Raw genomic sequence first — 22,963 nt, 5'->3', positions numbered from 1 at the left:
AGTAATTCATGCTGTTTCGAATTATTATAATAAAAGGATCACTGATTTTATGCGATAGGTATGATTAGTTTAGAGCTTCTCGATTTAAGGATGATAGATAATATTGAGTCGTTTGGTATAGTTACCTTTCATTATATGGACAGAGTTTTTAAGTACTAGTTTGTGTTACTTTTTCGGGTTAGTATTATCAATATGAGATATTCTTGTTGCCATCCTAATATTATAGTACTAGTCGTAATATAACCGGCATATAATAAAATGATGAACAATGAACAATGAAATATATTTAAAATACGGTATTACTAATTAGAAGATTCAACTGATTGTGAGTAGTTTGCAATGCTTTAAAGAACATTTTACAATACCCGATACTGTTGTACGATTGAGAACGTCCGTAAAGATATCGACTTTTCGAAGAAGAAAATGAGAGTTCGTCGAGTAGGTCGTTCGTTGTAAAACGATTCGACACAATCCCGGCACTATGTTAACAAAATGGTGCTCGAGCAATCGGTGCTCGAGCAATCAGGGCTCTCGTTTCTTCGTTAATACCAAGAGACGAGACAGATGGTCTTGTTTTTATGGAGAATTAGAGACGCACGCGACTTTAATTAAATAAACCGACCGGCAAGGTTTTCAAACGCATTTTCTACCGACGAGATTCAACTAGATCTCACGATAAGCTAAGTTCAATTCTTGTCGACTCTATTAAAGAATAAAGAAGCACCTCAATTAACGATTCAAGTTAGGAAATAATGAAACAGCAAACAAATATATCCTCTTTTTACAACAATACCAAACTTATTAAGTTGGCTACTATATGGAAGTACCTGCGGGGGCAGACAGGACTTAGAAGAAACCGAGCAAATAAAAGAGAAGAAGGCTTGCGTGGGTTAGATCGGTAATAACGTATCGTGCCCACACGAGAGTGATCCTTTTCGTCAGATATCGCGCTAAATCCTCTTTCTCTTGGAGCAAACTAAACATTTCTATTTCTGTCCGAAGATCAGAACTATCGTCGACTTGGAGGAGCAGCAGCGGAACTTTCTTTATATGAAACAAAAATAGAATAGGTACACCAAGAGAAAGATCTTTTTCATATTTATCCACTTATATTTATTTCATCTATACTTTCAAACGCCTTTTCTTCCTATTTTTTTCTCCAATAAATGCTCATAGAAATACCTTTTCCAAAAAGAATAGAAATGGTCGTCTTTTGTTGGTCATTCTTTTCGTGAATAAAGATATTACATCGTAACTCGTCGTAACTCGTTGACTCCAGGGAAATCGTGAAATCCTTTATTACGCTGTCGAGGGGAACACGTTGTGGCAGGTAGTTTTACAGTTCGATAAGTGACGGCTGGAATCGTCGGCAAAGAAAGAAGAACAAACCGAAGGAAAGGAGAGAGAAAATACGGATAGAGAAGGACAAGGAAAGTAGCGAACAAGGAAATATCTCACGTGCCGATACTATTCGTTCCTAGCTCTTCTCCCGTAGGGAACTTACATTAGAGACTTAAGGATTTACAACTTTCTTTGGCGAACTCGTGTAAACGCATTGCTTTGACTCGGAAAAAGAGAGGGAGAGAGAGAGAGAGTTAATAAATCAATCAATTTTTCAAGTAATCAAAATATTTGCAGACTTTTAAAATCTATACTAAAATAAATACAACTATCCACGATAAAATCATCAATATAAATTATAGCTGCAAATTTGTGTATACCTAAACACCTTTTCCGAATATTTAGAAATAATATTCTATACATTTTGAATTAGGTACTCAATTACTTGGAATATTTGGAGTAATGGGATTGTTGAATATAATTTGATTAATGTTACCTTATGTCTCGAAATAATATCAGATATTCGAGTATCCGGAATACTTGGAATACCCGCGTTACCAAGTAATTGGCCTACTTTATATATCAAATCCATAAGAAAGATTTTGAACAATCTAAAACTATAATATCGACCATTAAAAGTTCTTCTTCCCATAACTGAGAGAATTATCTTAAAGTTATCTAAACACATGAAACGTTACGGAGATAAAAGCTCATGTAACACGATGGATTACGTCCACTATATTTTCTTGCGCTCTCAATCTGATACCTTTTACTCGTTTATATTATTCGTGATTTATGAACAGGTGATGCAGATAAATGCTTACTTCGATACATGCTGGCGAATTTGAATTTGTCGCAAGATGCGACAATTTTTTCATCAAATAATCAATAAGGTTCATCCTCCTCTTCCTCTCAGGCAAATTTATCTATGATTTAATTATTCCTACGTCCAATATGGGAAAACAAAATGGACGTGACAGATTTTTCCCTTGCGATTACATTACTACGGGTTTGTCGTTCGATGACGCTGATCGTTCAATTATTATTTCCTTAGGGAATACGAGCTAACTATTTACTTCGCTGTAACGACGATTGACCCCCACTTTGTTTGAATTTCATTTCGCAGTATCCATACTTACATACGTATAATACGTATTGGAACCCACAAGTCAAATTGTACACAACTGATAAGAAAATGATTTTCATTAAATATTATGGCAAATCGTTTAAAAAGCTAGATGCAGTAAGATACAAAAGAGGACAAACCGAATATTACTTAGAAAAATAATCGTTAATAAGTATAATATATGGATTGGCAAGATCCAGTCGCGTAGGATTCATTGATAGCATTTGCCCACGCGGTTCTACACGCTAGTACAAGTCGTACTTACGTCGCCGACTTTTCATTTTCTATTACTTTTTCCTCTACTTGTTGTATTTCGAATGAACACGAAGCACCACCCACGCCAAACGATGCGTTTACTAGCTGATGCTGGATTTTCAATGAGTCTTTCCATGAATGGATTCTACGTCGTCATCGTCTTATTATTTTCTTCTACAAACATGCTAAGCTGCTGTATTTTTCCTCAACTTCCTAGTCACTTGCTCGTTTGTTTATTTCTTTGGCGCCATGTCAGTATTCTTCTATCCTGTTACTTTTTTTATATACATTTTCATTTGAATTAAATATAAAAGAACACACATTGAAATAAATCTAAATACATATGTGCCCATAATTATGAAAGTGCTCTAAATCATATATCTCTTGTTTCGAGATATAAGAAGGATTACATTTGAACACTAAAAATGAATTCTATATAATATATTGAAATAACAAACACTATCTCTGTTATAATAAAAAGAAAGACAAAAAAATGTCCTTCCCACCCTTATATATACCTTGCCGCCGTATATAAGTACTTAACGTAATAACCCAAAGTCGTAACAGAGAAGTGGACGGATTACTTGCTTTTCTATGGGATTTTCTGGCCCGTGGCGTAACGTGTTTTCTGTGTAAATGACGATAAGTAAACGACTCTTTGGGTATCCCATAATTTTCCACGATGATAATAATTGCACGATTAACGAGAGACTATTTTCGCATGAGTCTTATCCTTTTATTTATTTTACAAACCAAACGTGTATTTAATCAAATTAGAAATAGAATCTAATAGACATTTTAACATCGAGATAACGCATGTGTATCGATCGATTCGATTCTGCCTTTGAAATTTGCGCTATCGGCGAGTTCTCGGCGGCACAAATGGCGCGTAAAAGATGAGAGATTCGAAAGTTATGCCGATTTGCTGCCGGCGAGAAAACGTCCATGGTGGTCCAGACCATATCTGAATCTCGATATATTGCGATAAGATCAGCAAAATCCTCGCGGAGATATCAAACGCTTCGTAAATTCCCTGCCCCGCTGGCTATTCCTTCTCTCACGATCACGATCTTGTCATTTTTTTTCCCTAACGTTCTGGAACTAAATGAACGGTAGACCAAGTGCACTCATTAACAACTGCACTCATCCTAATTTCCACTATTTTTCCTTAAGGTTTGATCAACGTTCTTGTCAAACCTTATTTCGAATTCGATTATGTAACCTTCAGCTAGGAATGCGAGCACACCGATCACGGAGAAGATTAACACGAGTCGAATAATAGATCGTATTAATCGTATAATAGTTGGTATTATTTGTAAATTTCAACTGTAGAAGAAAAATAAAGGAGTGTTATGAAAATTGTTCGATTACTTGCCTCTTACGTTCGAAGGTTCTCGTCGCAGAGTTTCCGAAGTTGTACGAGCGATCACGATGAACATTTGCAAGATGAAAAGACGTCTCATTGTTAACGATCCTTTCAAAGATTTTAAATTCAAATCTGTTACAGCGAGCTTTCCAACCGATTCCCGTCGCATCTTTTCTATTTTATCACGATTCAGTATGTGCATTCTGAAAATGATTGAAAACATTCTATTAGTAAAACGGAATAAAAATTGACAGAACACATCGGAAAAATGATTCCGAAACAATTGTTAAATAGCTTGTCTTCTTTTTTTTTTTCTTATTCGAATAATACAATCGTAATTAGAATTATTCATAATTGAAAAAAAAAGAAAAAGAAAATAAAAATGTAAAGGCAAAACACAATGCGAGTTACATATAATACATTAGATATAGCAGGTATTGAACCTAGCTCCGATTAAAAAAAAAAAAAAAAAAGATATTAACCAGGAGACTGAGAAGAGAGATCGAATTTTAATAAGACACGCTATTATGACACGCCTTTGAGAAAACGCAAGGTTCTCGAGCACGTATGGAAAAACGCTTTCCCCTATTGGTCCGCGCGCATAATAACACGTGTTCCTCGTACACGGGCCATTAAACATGGGGAACACGTTGCATCTATTGGTCCATTGTGTCATTTCAGACTGCCTCCTTGCTCTCCTTGCCACCACTTTTTCCTTTCACGATTTTCTAATGAGATTGGAATAGTACTATACTACTCGTGTATTACAAAATTAAATAAGAAAAGAAAGAAAAAGGAAAGGAATCGAAGGAAAATGTTCTCGTTATATATTAAGAAAATTTAAAAAAAGTATTAAAAGGAAATGAAATAAATGGGAAAAAGTTAATAAATCAATTGGATTGAATTAACGAGAAATAGTAAATAACTGTAAAATAAGAGTATATGTAGTCTTAGAAGTTTCGATTGCGTTTTTGAAAATAAATACGAACAAGGGGGTTGGGATACAAAAAAATGGTAAAAAATGATTAGAAGTTGGAAAACTACTAGAAAAACCGATCTGCGTTAAAGAATCATTCTAATTGCGGCTAGCATTGTCAGTTAAAAAAGTATACGAAAATTGAACAGCGTCTCTAGAACAACATATTCACATACCTTTCTCTTCCTTTCGCTCTCGCTCTTTGAAAGTATCGAACTGTAGGATCGAACTGTAGGATCGAACTGTAGGATCGCAAACGATCGATTCTCCAATCCTTGACGCAATTAATTTAACAGTGAGAGGGGCAGGAAACACGCTTTGATGAACGCCGTAACGCGTAGGCATACCTGCACGAGGATAAATGAAATACTTTGAGGAAATAGTTAGAGTAAGCGAGAGAAGGAAAGAGAGAGAGAGAGAGAAGGAAAGAGAGAGAGAGAGAAAGCGGATGTTGTAGGTACCCATTCCGAATTTGGTCGAACGAGATTTACTCCTACGAGATCCCCCGATGTTTTTTTTTTCTTTTTTTTTTATACGAGTTTAGGTAGGAGCTATTAATATGACGCATTACTGCTTCGATTCTCATTCGATAAGACTACGTAGGTGGGCGGCCTTCCTTTGATCTTTCTTCTTTTGGACACTCTTGACCCTCGACTTTCGTAAAACCAATGTGCTACTTCATCGATCATTTTCTTTTCCTTTTTTTTTTTTGTTTCAACTTCATCGACCCGATCGTAACGTCTCGACTAACGTAATCACTCCCAAGGGCTAATTATAATCATATTTTCATCTCAGATTTATATATTAGGTAAGTAATAACAATGTATGAAAGGAATGATTTTATTTGTCATCTCAATAGAACAAGAAATATCTTACAATTAGTTGGAAAGAATTTTGTACGATCTTATTAACATCCGTGGTAGCATCTGTACCGACAATTTAATTTTATCTCAAACAAGATTACAAACAAAAAAAATAAGATTTTAATTTTAATCATTAGAATTATCTGAAACATAGTTAAGATAATCATTTTAATAATAACCCATGAGCAGTCATTTTCTTATAATAATCTGCCAATTATTTTCTTATTTGTTATTAAGTATAATAAGATCACATGTCGGTGTTGGCTTTTTCAAAATAAAACCATGATTATAGATTGAACGATGGGTCGATAAGAAAAAAACTTTTCTTCTAGTAAAAGAGAAAAAAAAGAATTCGACTACTCACGTCGTCGCTCTTGGCAATGTAAATGAAATCATCCAGGTTCTCGTTCGTAGAGTAAGGGGTGTTATTATATTTGTGCGAGTATGCGCCTGCGAATCACGGATGACTTGCAAAATATGCGTGTGTGACATCAGGAACATCCGTGTATTCATTGAAATCGATTGAATAGAGATTTCTTTCTTATTTAAACATACATACGTACACTAACATTCGGAAAATATGTAATATATGCTATGTATATATGTAAGATAGATAGATAGATAGAGAGAGAGAGAGAGAGAGAGAGAGAGAGAGAGAGAGAGAGAGAGAGAGAGAGAGAGAAGTATATTTACATATGTATCCATAGGTATCATCGTGTATACTACTATGATCAAATACTAATACTACGGTACTAATACTATTCCGACTCATAGAAAATGTGATGAAAAAGTAAGGTGACTTTATTGTCCAATCGAAAAATTTGCTTACCTAATATATTCTAACTTTCTATATATTGTAAATAAAAAAATGAAAAATATTTATTCATACACTGAAAGAGTAAATTCAACGAGTCACCGTATATCAAAGTATTTTTATTTTCGTGAGAAAGTCTGGTTGTATCTTGAAAAAGGATATATGTAGTTGAATCGAGACAAGTTCGTAAAAGACATCGTCTACAAAGACCCGAGAATATCCGGCACGATATTCGCTTTGAGAAGGAAAACTGGCGCAATAAAGTGTCGATCGTGAACACCACGAGTATCGAAGGGAACCTTTCAGTTGTTCTTGTTGTCGAGTAAATATTTATGCATGATTTATGCTACCATTGCAGCTGAGATTGCGTACTTACTATACACGAATATACTCTTTATCAACTATCAGGTTGACAAGGTACCCTATACTCACTTCATTGTTTCTTTCTTTCTCTTGATCTTTTTATTTCTTTATTTCTATATTTGTTATATTCTCTATCTATTCGTTAAGCCACTCTCTCTTTCGTTATTTTTATTCTTTCTTCCTTTTTTTCTCCTTCACTGAAAATGATGGATCGAAATTGGAACGAAAGGTCATTTACATTTTCGAATTAATCATGATCAGTCATTCGCATCATTCGATCTTGAAATGGGGTTTTATTATTTCCTTGCTTTAATAAAAGTACGTTCGAATAAGAGTTTATGTAATTCTAATTGAAAGGACTAACAGAACGAATTTAAATACAAGTGATTAAAATAAAAATATTAAATTAACAATAAATTGTACTGAAATGTTGCTTGCTTGCTCGTGTAATGTCATTGCGTTAACGATAATTTAAACGTGGCGAATGTTCGAACGTTTTACCAGAATCCTCCGTTCCCCTAACGATATAATAATCACGCGTTTTCATCCCTTCGCAAGTCGACGTTTCATTTAATCCGCTGAACGGTTGCTTTCCGTGTTCCGATCGAGAGCGTGTTTAGGTTGCACCATTTTTCAAAATCTATCTATCGATTAATCCTTCCAGTTATCAATTTCTCGTTAAGACCCTACTCGGATTTGTAATTATACGATTGCACGGATAACTCTTAACTTCATCCTACCATAGAACTTTTTATTTCACCTGAATTTCTTGCGCACGAAAATATTTTATATTATTATTTTGTATATATAATTTAATTCAATGTTATATATATATATATATATAGAAAAATCTTATGGAAAATTCGTCAAGATGCGCTTTGTTCTATACAACAAACCAGGCGTGGGGTGAAAGTTATTATTCATGTAAATAAAAAATAATAAATAAAATGGCTATATTGGGAATCTAACTATGAGTTATCTAACTTACATGTGCCGAAATAGCTCAGTTGGGAGAGCGTTAGACTGAAGATCTAAATGTCCCCGGTTCAATCCCGGGTTTCGGCAAGACATTTTTTTTTTTCCTACTATTTTATCTAATTGTTTATGTGTGGATATATAATAATAAAAAGAACGATATAAACAAAATTAATTAAAAAAAAATATAAAATAAATAATATTATTTTTACTTATATAATTTTGAAAGTCACCTCGTCTCCATCGCCGAAATAGCTCAGTTGGGAGAGCGTTAGACTGAAGATCTAAATGTCCCCGGTTCAATCCCGGGTTTCGGCAGGACATTTTTTTTTTTTTTACAATTTTTTCCTCAAGACCTAAAGCAATCAATGACTATGAAAGATAGTTGTAAAAAGCTATGGATAAAAAATGGAAGAGTATTGAAATTTCGCGATTAAATTTGGACCAACTCAAATTCATTCTTTTGTGATGGATATTTTGTATTAATTATTTATACAACCGAAATTTATTTGTGCTATGCTAACGTTACAATTGGAGTCGTCATTATTCGACCAGCCTGACGGATACTTGGATACTCGATAATATATCCAAGCAAATAAAAAATATCAAGATATGTTTTATATTCGAGTATTCTATGTTAAAAATTAATAGTCAAATGAACGCTATAATAATCGATGATAATAAATGGAATATAAATATGCTTGTAAATCTATCAGATTTGCATTTTTGTTCGTTCGTCCAGGTATCTTTCCGATTATCTGGGTACCCTGCAGGTCAGGTAGGACTCGTGTAATATTTAATATTTCGAGATAGAACCGGATACTGGGATACTTGGGCGTTATACACGCCCTTTTCGTACGCCTTTAAGTATGGAAAATCAATGGAAGCATATCTGATATGTAATGTTGCATTGTTTTAAATAAAGGCAACAACTGTAACGATATCGCAAATAAGATTTCCGGTGTGTGTGTGATTTCGATGTTAATCATTATTTTAATTACAATTAATGTCATATAATTGTCAAAAAGTGTATTGGGAAGTGGATTATTTGAAAGATCAATATATGTATTCGAAATCGAAACGTAAAACCAATATTAGGGAGAATCGAAATATTGCAAACAATTAGAATACTTTTTCATATTTTCCTAATTGTTTAAGAAAAGCAAACCTGTTATCGGAACCTTTTACAAACTAAATTTACAGATATATACTCTTGTTTCAAACATTATTCATAAAGAAAAATCGTTTGAAAGATATTAAAGATACAATTGGAAGAATCCAATCCATGTTCGTTGGAATTCAAACTAACAGGGTGAACGAAAATATTGATCGGTGGTAGTCGATTACATGTAGGCGATTAAAAGGTCCAACGTTTTAATCGAAACGAAGTAGCGCGGAATAATAACGGGTTTTAAACTGGGCTCACCTTGTACCTGTGAGTCGGCACTACGTTTGATTTACGACCGACGAAAGTGTCAACCGTGTGTGCGTGCCGTTTGTTCGAATCCGACGACGACGACGACGCAGAGAAAAGAAAAATTAAAAGAATATAATATAGTTCTATTCGATAGTTAACGTGGATATATCATTCCAATATAATTCGAATGACTTTTTAATTATCCTATGGGAGTTTAAAAGTTAGTTTGGAAACAAATTTCGAACATTTTCGAGAATTAAGAGTCAACGTGGAACTATGAATTATGTGAAACGAATGATACGCGAGTGTAATAATGAGATATAATAAAAAATATATGAAGTAGCATTTAATATTCAGTTAAAAAAGTTCCTTTTTTCTGTGTTTTCGGTAATATTTCCAAGAGCAATTGGACAGGAAGATTTCAGGATCGTCAGATACCACCATCGATTGTAATTGGTCAATCGAAAAGAGTATGATCGAGCAAAATTGTACTCACCCTGATATCGTAGAGATATGAGATCGGTGAGGACAGCTGATCCGACGTTAACCACGTGGTATGGGGTTTGTGCGAGCGCGCGCGCGCGCGCGCGTGCCAACGCAAACTAGAGGGGTTCGAAGTATTCAGCAGCACAACTCTAAACACGAATATATACGTCTGCTCTTGGTCTTATATAAATTATATTTCAAAGTATTATTTGTTATCTTCTTCCTCTTCTTCCTCCTCGGAATCAGTCCTTTCGAATCCTCCTCCTCCTCGAGCCCTGGAAATTCGGCAGAGAAAGACGTTAGGGGCTCGTCGTCGTGGATTGTCGCTTTTCGGCGACATCGAAAGTCGTCGAAAGGAAATATTTCCGAGGACAACCGCGGACGTGGTGGTTTGTCGCCGGTTACACACGCTCGGAGAACGAGTCGTGGCCACGGTTGCCGTCACAACACTAGTGGCCTGGTACACTCTTCCCTTGGTACACACATCCACTTTTCTTTCTTCCTTCGATGCTTTCCGTCTCGCTTCCACCTCCCTCCCTCCCTCTTTTGGCCTTCTCCTCCTTCACCGATACTACTATACCAGTCGTAAAAGCGCACACGAATGCAACAGGGCGATCTACTACTAGGTAAGACTAGTTCCTCCACCCAGTTCTGGACCCGTTTTCTCTTACCTCTCTCTTTCTCACACGCGCGCGCACTCACGCACGCACACAAACACACCTCTTCTTCTTTTTCTTCGGCTCTGTTTTTTCTGTCTTTCTCTTGAACATTTTTCTCTCTCCCTCTCTTTTTTTGCTTCATTTGTGTGTATCTATCTGTTATATACTATGCCGCGTTGTTTTACATTAAACGAACGTTCGGGCTAAAATATAATAATATCATGCTAAATGACTCTTCGTTTTTATCTACTATACGTTTCTCTATCGTTTTATCATTCGATATAGTTTTTTCGGTTTTTCTTATTTTCCTGGTAATCGCAGTTGCGTTTATTTAGACAATTTTCAAATGGTTCGAAAAATGGAGATCACAAGTTCTAACAAAGGTTCGAATTTATGAACGCATATAACGATGACTCGTCGAATTAGCGGTTGTGTAGTTATCCCTTGTATTACTATATCATCGAGACTCGGAGACGAGCGTAAGCTACGATACTCTCTCTCTCGCTCGCTCGCTCGCGGTTGTCGTCGAGCAGTTTAACATTGCTAATAGGCGCGTCCACGCTTGTAAAAGCGGATAATTGGTCGTTAGTTATAAGCCACTGTCGTACTCGATGTCCTTTCCTTCATCTTCCATCTCTCTCTCTCTCTCTCTCTCTCTCTCTCTCTCTCTCTCTCTTTCACTTCCTTCTTTGCTAGCCTTCTCATCGGCAGGTTTCATCTTGGATTCACTGGCAAAGGGCTCGTAGCCTCTTGACGCAGTACTTCCGAACGATCCTAGCAATTTAACCATCTTCTTCGGGCTTTCTTTTGAAAGAACTAGAGAGAGAGAGAGAGAGAGAGAGAGAGAGAGAGAGAGAGAGAGAGAGAGAGANTGGATTCACTGGCAAAGGGCTCGTAGCCTCTTGACGCAGTACTTCCGAACGATCCTAGCAATTTAACCATCTTCTTCGGGCTTTCTTTTGAAAGAGAGAGAGAGAGAGAGAGAGAGAATTTAATAATTATTTTCCAAGCAACGACCGGTTGTCCTCGTCTAGGAACACGGAGAATGAATGTTGCTCCTGAAAAGACCACCCAGAGTGGCCTCAATATTGCTTACCTCCCTCGATCGTTTCCTCCACGATTTTCTTCTAATGAGAAATTATGGAAAAGTTGTTTTAGTTCGTTAATACTATTAAATAACTTGATAATTTCACTTCGTTCCTCATTGAATACGTTATATTACGTCTTTATTTCTTTTACTTTTCTTTGAAAATCTAATATAATGGTAAGACAATCATAAATCCTGATCGCAATGGATTTTTATTTTCAATCGAATTACATTCATTAGTTTCAATGTATTTTATATTTTCTATGGGAATTTTTTTGTTTACAAAATTCCATCCTAGTCTCGATTATTTTTGTTGAACTTCGATTATTATGCTGGTATATTAAATTTCGTTCGTTTGTTGTTTTAAACACTACCCATTTAAAAAGATTTTTCTTTCGATAAGTTTGATATTAACGGACAAGGCAGCGATTGTTCGTGCTCTTTGAACGCGTGAAAAACGCCAACTACGATTGACTTATCAGGCCCGATTCAGTTGCTGATTGCAACCATATTTGGATCGATTTCGCTGGCATAGCTTCGGTTGAAGTGCCGGGCCCTCTATCGGGTGAATCGTTTTCAAACTAATATCCATTCGTTCATACGCTTTTATCTTCCAATTTCATTCAAATATCCACGCTTTAATCGAATTATTTGAAACATCTCGTAATTAATCCGATTTCATTAGATAATTTCAATAAATATTTCAACGATTCGATGTATTTCAAAGAGAATTTCTTTTCATTTTATTCCCACACTCGGTATATTCGTTACGAACACATCACGTAACTTGCGACCAAACTTTGAAACAGGACGAAAAAGCGAAAATGATCGTGGGTATCGAAGTCTGCTTCCATTTTGAGTTCTCTTAGCTCATTGGTTGGTCGACTGGTACCTTAAACAGAATTCAACTGTATGGGTTTCCGAACGCTAACTTTGGGATTCATTCTTTTTTCTTTCGTCTCGCTTATACGAACATATGTTGCAATGGTAACATTAAATTACGTGGGAAATTGTTTACATCTGGTCTCTGATTACTTTTTTATTCGCTAAAATGAAGCTTTTAGAGAAATGTTCAAAGGTATAATATTTGTCTATAAAGTGCCTCGAATATAGGATGGCTGTTTCATGTGAAATATTATACTTAGATTTAGAAAACAAAAACAACAAAATACTATCGTTATTAGAAATTTCTTATTTGAAATATTAAGATATCAAAAAGTCTGTACACAAAGTTACTTTGATTTTTCCTTAATAGTCAATTTATACGTTTAAATTCGTTATTCAATTTTTCCCCAAAACTTCCGATATTATCTATTTGGTACCATCTTTTGTTTATTAAAAAAAAAAACAAAAGCAAACATTTCGCACATAGTCCAGGAGTGTTAGCGCGAGATTTCCAATTTATTTGAATTTATTTGAATTTATTTTACATTTCACACGATATTCACTCTTGGATAACCTTCGGGAAATTTGAAAAATCATTCTCTTCTAGTATCAGCAGTGTTGGATACGTGACATATTTAAATTTTCGGTGCTTGTTCCTGCCGTGAGCGATAAAACGTTTGTGTTTTATGGACGCTCGCTTGTCGTACGTGGACTGTAACCAATAACGGAAGTTTGCACGTCGGTGAAGTGAAAAATTGAATCGTCGTTAAATCGATGACACGATGATATCCTATCGTCGATAGGAGGGAGTATCGTTTGCTTATTGACACGCGTACTATCAAAAACAAATCAAAAACAAATCAAAAATATAACAAAATATAACAAATTATAATAGTTACATCCTCTCAAATGCAACGATCACAAATATTTTTGAACGGGTATATTACAAAGAAATTATTAATATTATTTATAAATTTTACTTTAATAATTTATTCTATTTTTTGATATACTTCATTGTTTACGGTGGTATAGTTATACTATACACAGGGAATACTGGGCACCACTTTGCTGGCCAGTTAATAAGATGAATACGTGACGATGGTTACCCCCATTAATACAAGTTAAAAAGGATTGTAAGGTTTGCTCATTTCGATACTCACATCTTGGAGATTATTATATAAAATACCAGCACAAATTTATCAGTTCATTTCATATTCATTTAATCAGAATCATTAACAAAATGGAAATATATCTCTTATTTTCGATTTGACCCCCTTCTTCGTTATTTATACATTTCTTTTTTTCGTTGCATGGATAATATTATTAATCGAAAATAAGAAACAAACGAAATTCGATTATCTCGTTCGTTAAAATCGACAAACTTTAGACGTTTGTCAAAGATCCGACAGACATCATGAAGAAGTACATTTTGACATTGGCTACGTTTTTGCTTGCAACAGAACTCGTTCTTTTAGAGGATCCTACAGGGAAATCAGAAAACGTGTATCACGGTAGGTAAGTGCGTTCGTTTACCAATTATTTCTTTCTTCCTTTCCGCGCGTATATTCGACCAAAGGGGTTTCATATTATCATTAATGGAATCCATAAAAGGAAATTTTGTATTAGATATACAAGGAACGTACACGAAGCAGAAATTTTAATACCACGTCGAGTCTTCGAGGATGGTAGTTTCAATACCTACAATCTTCCGAATTTCTACGATCGTCGAGAAATCAATGAACGAACCAAAAGATCCGTGGACCCTTACCTTTTACATTTAGTGTTGCCCTTTAACGGGATCGATCATCACGTTGAGTTGAGCCCGTACCATGAGTTTATTTCACCACAAATGGTTATTGAAACACGATCCTCTGGTATTGGAATTGCCGGTAATCTCAACGAGGCCTTGAGATTTAAAAGAACCTCGGATCAACAGTGTCACTATAGGGGTATTGTCAGAGGCCATGACAATTCCAAAGCAGCTTTGTCCCTTTGCGATGGTGTGGTTCGTATTCATACAACATAACATTTTAATTTTACAATTGTTCTTTTGTAATCCCTTCATATAAATTTCACTATAAATCGATGACAATTATACTCGAAAACATTCATTTGGATTTTTTTCGAACACCCTGTTGTACGCATGTTCGTTAAAACACATAGGTAAAGTAGGAAGCAAATGAGTTATTCGAAATGGCGGCGGTCAGCCAAGAGTACTCGCAGATGCGAGTAGAACTAACAAGGTTAAGCTCGGCGCGTAGGAGTACCAAAGACGCTTTTAATCCGAAATTTACGATCGGCAGACACATCGGAATCGACTTGACATTGTGCCGCAACATCGTCGATCTATATGCAAATGAGTAATATTCATTTGCATGCATTTAAGTGTATAATAAGAGGCTTGATTAGTGTTTCAAGTAGTACCTACTGGTTTGAAAATGGTTACTGCGATTCGTCGTCGTCTTCGTCGTCGGCGTCGTCTGCCATCAGCCGCCATTACTGCTATTGCAAATTCGCCGACACATGCCACTCTAAACATAATACTGACGAGCCTTGTACGTTCATTGTGCCAGGAGATTGATATTGCATTCAGATTGTGCGTCGATTGCTTGCGTTGCAACGATGAATGTACTAACGTACGAGATAACTCGAGAGAGAAAGGGAAGAGGGGTAAGGGATAGGAGGGGAGGAAATGCAACATGCAAAAGTCTATGCAAATGCGTTACGATAATTAACGTCCGTTCGTGGCTCGTAAGATATCTTGCTTGTGTCAGGACACGTGTGAGTAAGATTGCCGAGAGGTAAAACGTTACGACGACGATTGCATACCTTGAATATTAATTTGTACGATTAACTCTTAAACGAGCTTTCGATTCGTACAAATATTGACACCGATCAATCTTCTTTTATATTCATCGAAATGTTACTACACGTTTTTCTCTTAAAGACAAATTTTCTAATAAAAACGTAAATAATTACATCTTATTATATTTTTGATGAAAATTTCGCGATTTAAATTCTGATACACATTGAGGAAGATTTAATGATAATGATTAGCCTTTGAGACAACGCGGCCAACTCGCGTAAAAGGTTGGCGTTTATTGTAGGCTACGACTAACTTATTCGTGCCTTCCTTATTTCTAATAACGGTTATTATATCGGGCAAGTCGGTAACATGACACGTTGATCGCGTGCAGGCTGGCTATGTGCAAACTAATCATGGACGATATTTCATCGAGCCGATGAACGAAGTCAAGCCTGAACTGGATGGTCAACATGTTCACATAGCTTATAAGAGAGATGCGCCTCATGAAAAACAAAACAACGAAAACAATTTAGCGAAAGGACATTGTGGAACTAAAGGTTCGTCATTTCCACCTCGTTATGTTTAATTAGATTTAATTGCTACCTTTATCGATCATTTTTAATCGCGTATAATAAATAAGATAATTATTATTCGCAGACGACTGGGAAAGTTCATGGGCAGAACAGTTGACAAAATTACAACATCGAATAGACAAAAACAATACTTTGGGATCAAAACGAGAAGTATCCTCGGGTACTCACAGCATTCATCGTTTTATCGAAATCGGTTTAATAGCTGACAGAAGATTTCTCGATTTTCATAATAACACCAACTACGAACAATACTTGTTGACGATCATGAATATGGTATCGGATTATTATCACGATAGTTCTAGCGGTAATCAGATTGATATCGTCGTAGTACGTATGATTTATTTGGAAAAAGAAAAAGAAGAGGTATCGTTGATTTTTTAATCTTTTCTATCCCTTGCGTAACCTTCTTATGGAGATTACCATAATGAAGAGATTACTTTCATTTCCGTATGACACAAGTTATTGCAGTGGCAATTTCTACAACCTGTTAACAAATTTTTCGATTGCAAGACAACAGTTGGACGTACTGTTTTCATCCAATTAAATAATGACATAGTAAAATGTAGGAATTTCCCGGATTGACATAATTCAATAAGAATTCAAACTATATGCGTAATGCATTAACCGTGTTATACAGGAGCTTACTGTATTTTTGTTTTTATTCGATCATTTTTCTTTACAATATATAGATAGACTTGTTCATAAGTCCAGACGCCGATAAAACACTTGCGAGTTTTGCCAAATGGGCGGACAAAATGAATCCGAAAGATCATAAGCATCCTAATCATTTCGACGTTGGGGTACTCGTGACTCGGTAACGATTTATACATTTTATGTATTATACATTTATTGTATTACGCACGCTAGAATGACCGTTAATACATTAATATCTCTCATACAATGAAATATCAGTAATGTTTCAATGCAAAATTGAAACACTTTGTAATAAAGCATTTTCGTGTTTACGATTATACCAAATTGATTTCTTATTATTAATCATAAATTATGTTGACACCACTTGGTGGGATAAAAATGATACATCCTACATATATCGTCCAATATTCATTACGTTCGCTGTCCCGGTGAGTCACATATAAATCAGAATATAAACCAGTTGCGAGTCGACATCATGGCGACTGGTCGAGATATCAAATGATAGGAAGTAACAAATAAATGTTAATTATAATCAATGATAAGTTGTTGATTTCTGACAAGTTGTATATGACTAACATCGTACAGATAGCAAATGTACTCTAATGTAATAATTTCTTAATAAAATCTTACATTAGTGATTATATATATATATGTATATTCTTATAATTAACTTTAAGGTATGACATTTGTACGGAAAAAACCAGTTGCGATTTGATGGGTTTGGCTTATGTTGCTACTGCCTGCAATCCTTCCAAAGCTGCTTGCATCAACGAGGATAACGGATTGTTGCTTGGAGTTGTGATTGCGCATGAAGTTGGTCACGTGTACGTTTATTTTCCAAATTTTATCCATTAAATTCTCAACATTTGTATCGATAATTATGACAGTAGACTAATTCTAAGTAAAAAACATGAATTTTTTATGATTTATTTTATATTCATTTATATTATATTTCTTTTTCTCTCAGAATGGGTTGCTCTCACGATGACGAGAAAATAAGCGGCTGTCCGAAACAAGACAAAGACGAAAGTTATTTCATCATGTCTCCTGTTGTCTTCATCTTCACGATCAGATGGTCGAGCTGCAGTAGAAGATTTATAACTTCATATTTAGAGTAAGCTCGTTAGTTTTCTTTCTACGTTGAATTGACATTTTTCAACAAAACGCAATAACTGTCATTAAAATTTAAGTTTATGTTATATATGATAATAAGGAGTGGCCTGGGTGAATGTTTAAACGATGACCCGAAAAGTCCTGGGGCCAAGTATTCCTATCCGAACATGTTACCCGGTGCTATGTACGGTACTGAGTTTCAATGTCAGATGCATTTTCCTGATTCAACACCCTGTTCATCTAGAGGGGTAACATATTTTTATTTATTACGTATTCATTAACATATCTTATTTACAACACAAAATTATATTCAACAATTTGACTCGATTTCCAAAAAAAAAATGGTCAATGGTTTGTCTTTTTAGTTGAATTTACTACATTTGTAGATAAAATAATTCAACATTTTTTTAAAATGTGTACAATTTATTTTAAATGATTATATTAATAAAAAACTTCAATTTGGGCTGGTTAATCATACGAAAATGCAACTCTAACTTTGAATATAGTCTTGTCGTTAAACAAATGCCAAATTCCAACTTGTGAAATTATCTGAAACTTTGTCTGATCTCTCTTTCTCTCTCTCTCTCTCTCTTTCACTTCAAATGTCTTGTTACTTTGCATAGCATCTTGTTGCATCTGTTCTTTTAAACTGATTCGATTATTCTCGGTTAGTGCATTTGCATGGCTAATTATATTCCAGTTCAGCGACTGTAAAGCTCTTTGGTGTTTGTCCAACTCAAGCTGCTATTCCATAGGAACACCGAAAGCTGATGGAACAAAATGCGGCGAGAATAAGGTCCATCTTAATTTATCCTATTTCTCATGTTTAGAATTGATTTATTTAGTTGTCCGATAAGTCTCCACTTATTATATAGATTGATTTTGTATTAATTTACTCTATGATATGTCATGTTTAAAACGCACGCGAGTAATGCGATCCTGAAGGCATTTAAGAGGAAAAGACGAAAAAACTTTTTCCTCGAACACATAAAAATAAGTTAATTTTTGGCTAACTTTATAGAATGAAAAAAAAAAAAAGAAATATAAGTATATAAATATAAAATTTGTTGGGTTCAGTGGTGCATTCACAAGGATTGCGTGGACATGGGTTCTCGGCCCGCTGCAGTGAACGGTGGATGGGGCGAATGGGGTTCGACGAGTTCTTGTAGCAGAACTTGCGGCGGAGGTATCAAATTTTCCGAGAGAGAATGCAACAAACCAGTCCCGGCAAATGGTGGTAGATATTGTGTTGGCGAGAGGAAAAGATTCAGCACTTGCAACACCACGGTAAATTGCGCTAACACTTTTGTGCGTTCGACTCCGAAAGAAGTTTCGAGAAAATGGACAAAATAATTCTACTTTTCCCTCGACGACGAGAATCGACCTTCCACGCGTGTACTTATCTGTTTCTTTTTTTTTTTTTTATCAAGTTTTCTACTATATTTTCCTTCCAGACTATTGTTTTTGTTTTCTTTTTTTCATTTTTTATGAAATAAAACATGGTTTCAATATGAAAGGTAAAAAGTGTTGAAAATAATTTCTATTTGAAATTAGAAATTTCCTATTCGATTGAATTTTTGTGGATTATTTTCCAGCCTTGCGATCCAAAAAAACCATCGTTCCGTGCAATTCAATGTTCCATGTACAACGATAAGTCGTTTATGACTGATGGAGTTCATGAATGGACGCCGTTTATGACCGAAACACTAGATACGTGTGCACTGTACTGTATCAACGAAAAAATGATTTATAGTAAACTATCCCCTTCTGCAAACGATTCGACTCCTTGCAAACCCGGCACGAATTATATGTGCATTTCCGGCGTTTGTAGAGTAAGATCACTAAACAACAAAATTCAATCTTATTTATTCTATATTAATTGAAAAATAAATAATAAAATTCCTAAAATGATGTTATAAATCGATTAAAAATGATTAAGAACATCATTTCATTTGTATGTAACAAATTTTTGGCTCACTTTGCGAGTTGGAGGCTAACTGCTAACGTTTTTGACAAATGTCTTACAATAATTATATTTTTCGTAACGAAAAAATATTTCAGAAAGTAGGCTGCAACTGGGTGGTTGATTCAGATGCAATTGATGACAGATGTGGCATTTGTAATGGTGACGGAACGAAATGCGAATTAATTGACGGTGATTATGACGAACTGTATCCTAAATCAGGTAAAGTTAGGATCTTCGTTTAAAACGCGCATAGTAGTATCACGCATAGTACCATATTTATAAGAAATTGTTTATCTAGCTTACGTGAAAATCGTAACAGTGCCAAGTGGTGCCCGAAGTATATTACTATTGGAAAAGAAACCTGCTGACAATATATTCGCGGTGAAAACGACTAAAGACAAGAAGTATTGTTTGAATGGTGGCAAGTAAGTGACCATTCTATTTGTTAGTCTTATATTAAATATACAGAGTGTCCCAGATTTTTTCGGCCAAACTACAGGAGCATATTCTACAAGTAGGAAATAAGAGAAAAAATTTATTCAAAGTTCGATTAGAAACGTTTTATTACTAAGTTGTAAACTATTTTACTTGCAATATGTCAACACACTTGCAACTGTACAAAATGCAAAGATCATAATGAAAAAGTGTAGAACATTTCAAATAACTGTACTTATGATACACGTTTGATAAGATCTCATAATAAGCAAAAGGTAGAAACAATCAACCAGAGAAACGATTTATTTTATTAGTCGAGAAGAAAGGAGTGGCGACTATGAATGTGCTGGTTCGATGATTATTTACACACGTCCAGAACCTAATAAGGAAGAAATTGCTATAAAAGGTCCTATCACCGAAGATATCGATCTCGAGGTACATTCAGTGACTTTCAAAATGGGTCATTTATTCATTCGAAAAATAGAATTGATCGACTTGATTAGTAAAACCTTAAATAATTTCTTATTAAAAATCATAAAAGTAATTCTACTGTAATGTCCGAATACTTTGGATAGTATGATTTAAATAAAACGTAACCAATGTTATCCTTGTTTCAAAGGAGAAATCTAAAAAAGAAGAAATAATAAATCTTTTCTCGTCTATCCTTTCAGTATGTGTTTTTCACTGCGAAATTGAATCCAGGAATTCACTATGGCTACTCGATTGGATCGTCGAACGTGTCTCACGCACCGAAATATATGTGGGATTTTGTCGAGTGGTCGGAATGCAATGCCAAATGTGGTGGTGGTTCGATGGTAACGTAAATATGTATTTACTAGTGTAAACGTTCAAAGAACGATCGTATTTCGATATTACTGAGAGACTCGCGAGTCAACAAGTTTAACATTTCCTTCTCTCATATGTATTTTCAATTTTTTATGACAAAAGGTGAAAGAATTTTCGAATTTTCTTATTTCAAAATTGACGATTATAATTATTATGATCAATGCGCAGGTGTCTGAAGCAACTTGTGTTGAAGAAAGCAGTGGAAAAGTTAGTCCATCGTTTTGCAGCAGTATTCCTCAGCCAGATGCAAAAAGCCAAGTTTGTAATAAGGAACCCTGTGTTGCAAAGTAATGAAATTTCATTGAAAAAGATGATTTTTGTTATTCCCCAGTTTTCATATAGAAATGTTCATTCCTATTGGTATTTGGAACATTCATTATAATTGTTTATTTTTGTTTGAATGTTAACTGCACAAAAATGTATGCTTGGGAAACATTCGGAACGATACCTTCCCTTTAGGTGGAGAGTAAGTCAATGGAGCAAGTGTAACGCATGCGACGGTAACAAAGGCACGAGGCATCGTAAAATCCAATGTATGAGAATGAGCGGGCAACCCGATGAGGAAGCCATTGAAGCGAATTTCGATGCTTGTCAGGGTCGCGTGCCACAACAAACAGAGGAATGCATTGGTACGGAAAATTCATTTCTATTACTTTGAACTTCTCCTTATTTACTGAAAACTTCGAAAAATGTTGTCAGTTTTTCACTTGAAATGATCTTTAAGAAAGATTATTCATGATTTTTCTTCTTGATTATCAGGTGAGAGGCCTTGTAAAAAAATCTGCGATAAGAAAACTCGTGATTCTTCGAGAAAAGAATTGATCGAGGACAAGGAGAACGATGAAAATTTATCGGAAGATGAACGTCGTAGAATGATCGATCGGTTTGTTGATTTAGAACTGGCACGTTATCTTGAAAGTATTCGTGCTTCGACGAAAATCACGGATAGAAGCGCCGATAAAAATGAATCGAATGATTTCCGACGATTCATACGCGATTGGGTTATGAATTCGGAAGAGGAAGAGATGGAGAACGATAGAAAAAAATCATGCGAATTCAGTGAGAAAAATTTTACTACGCCAAAGCCTGGCTCGATAATCAAGGATTCGATTCCGGAAGAAAACGTTGTATTGCTTCAAGCACCTTACAACGAAGAAATCTTAATTTCTAATTTATCGGACAAAGCATTCCACGAAGCTGGCGATGTTATCGGAACGAGTATCGATACCGAACATCAACAAATTTATAAAGGCTTGGAAGCTGTTAAGATGATAGAACAACTTCATCATAAAAAACAACCGAGAAATAATGCAAACCAACAAAATTTGACTACTTAGAAAATATCAAATAGATTTCATTTGATGATGGTTAGTTTAACTTTGTTCTTAATCACTTTTCTTTAAATTCCATGTTAGAATCTCAATTTTAGGATTATGTATATATATATATACGTTTCATTCGAAAAGCAACGATAAACGATATCTTACCGAAAAAATGATTGTCGATCCATAAAACTGTACTATAATTATGTACTATAATTCTCGATTTAGTAGAACGAGTTTCTTCCACTGCAACGTTTCTCGATTCAGCTGGTACATCGACTATCATCCTGAATTCTGACGTTATCGAAAGATACGCATTAATAACAGGATATGAAAGAGAGAGAGTTATTAAAGGATAGTTAATTAGTCGCTAATTAATGGACTTGATTGGTCTTGGATTACTATCGTTCCTTCCTAGATCTTGCAGGATGCGCTGTCACCTCGGCAAATCTCGCTAACATCTTTGACCGCGTTGGATTCCATATAGAGATCGCATGGTATCTCTTTGCAAACGCCAACCACGCGGATGTTGCAAATGCCTCTATGTAGCAACTATTACCATCTACGACCTTTGACATTAATGACGTTATTAGATCCGTATTGCTTAGGCAATAT

At 35.2% G+C, this 22,963-nt stretch overlaps 2 protein-coding genes and 2 non-coding genes across 6 annotated transcripts in view; 3 read left to right on the top strand and 1 right to left on the bottom strand.

Moving 5' to 3' along the window:
- Positions 1-10,451, bottom strand: part of LOC106786956 (A disintegrin and metalloproteinase with thrombospondin motifs 7-like) — a 29,660-nt gene extending 19,209 nt beyond the window's left edge. Inside the window, exons 1-2 of one of the 3 annotated variants that reach the window (XM_014748881.1) lie at positions 9,993-10,451; positions 4,098-4,291 (exon numbers count right to left, since the gene is read on the bottom strand). In XM_014748881.1, coding sequence (XP_014604367.1) covers positions 4,098-4,290 — 193 coding nt within the window. In that variant the 5' untranslated portion in view covers position 4,291; positions 9,993-10,451. Of the gene's footprint in view, positions 1-4,097; positions 4,292-5,240; positions 5,335-9,992 lie in introns of those variants that run through there. The other 2 variants (XM_014748880.1, XM_014748882.1) reach the window with 2 other exon arrangements.
- On the top strand, positions 8,097-8,169 carry Trnaf-gaa. The gene has a single exon. It is a non-coding gene; the product is annotated as a tRNA-Phe (tRNA).
- Trnaf-gaa lies at positions 8,325-8,397 on the top strand. The gene has a single exon. It is a non-coding gene; the product is annotated as a tRNA-Phe (tRNA).
- A 3,576-nt stretch (positions 10,452-14,027) lies between the features above and the next one.
- LOC106786948 (A disintegrin and metalloproteinase with thrombospondin motifs 7-like) lies at positions 14,028-22,363 on the top strand. Its single transcript, XM_014748858.1, has 18 exons — positions 14,028-14,128; positions 14,240-14,618; positions 15,811-15,976; positions 16,077-16,375; positions 16,702-16,826; positions 17,344-17,490; positions 17,634-17,780; positions 17,880-18,027; positions 18,480-18,575; positions 18,857-19,066; positions 19,375-19,611; positions 19,841-19,964; positions 20,044-20,170; positions 20,495-20,615; positions 20,852-20,995; positions 21,195-21,313; positions 21,486-21,655; positions 21,786-22,363. The coding sequence occupies exons 1-18, from the start codon at positions 14,028-14,030 to the stop codon at positions 22,361-22,363; spliced, it is 3,438 nt and encodes a 1,145-aa protein (XP_014604344.1).
- The last annotated feature ends 600 nt before the right edge of the window (positions 22,364-22,963 follow it).

This window comes from Polistes canadensis, unplaced genomic scaffold, assembly GCF_001313835.1.
Source record: "Polistes canadensis isolate GaletaPanama2010 unplaced genomic scaffold, ASM131383v1 scaffold_89, whole genome shotgun sequence".
In the NCBI taxonomy this organism is placed as follows: Eukaryota; Metazoa; Arthropoda; class Insecta; order Hymenoptera; family Vespidae; genus Polistes; species Polistes canadensis.
The sequence above is the reverse complement of the archived record's forward strand: the minus strand, read 5'-3'. Positions and strand labels throughout refer to the sequence as shown.

Excerpts from the sequence above, each read along its gene's own strand:
- LOC106786948 (XM_014748858.1), top strand. The coding sequence starts at position 14,028 with ATGAAGAAGTACATTTTGACATTGGCTACGTTTTTGCTTGCAACAGAA. Across the intron at positions 19,965-20,043 it reads CGAACTGTATCCTAAATCAG|CTTACGTGAAAATCGTAACA; the intron begins GTAAAGTTAGGA and ends TTGTTTATCTAG. Across the intron at positions 21,314-21,485 it reads AAGGAACCCTGTGTTGCAAA|GTGGAGAGTAAGTCAATGGA; the intron begins GTAATGAAATTT and ends CCTTCCCTTTAG.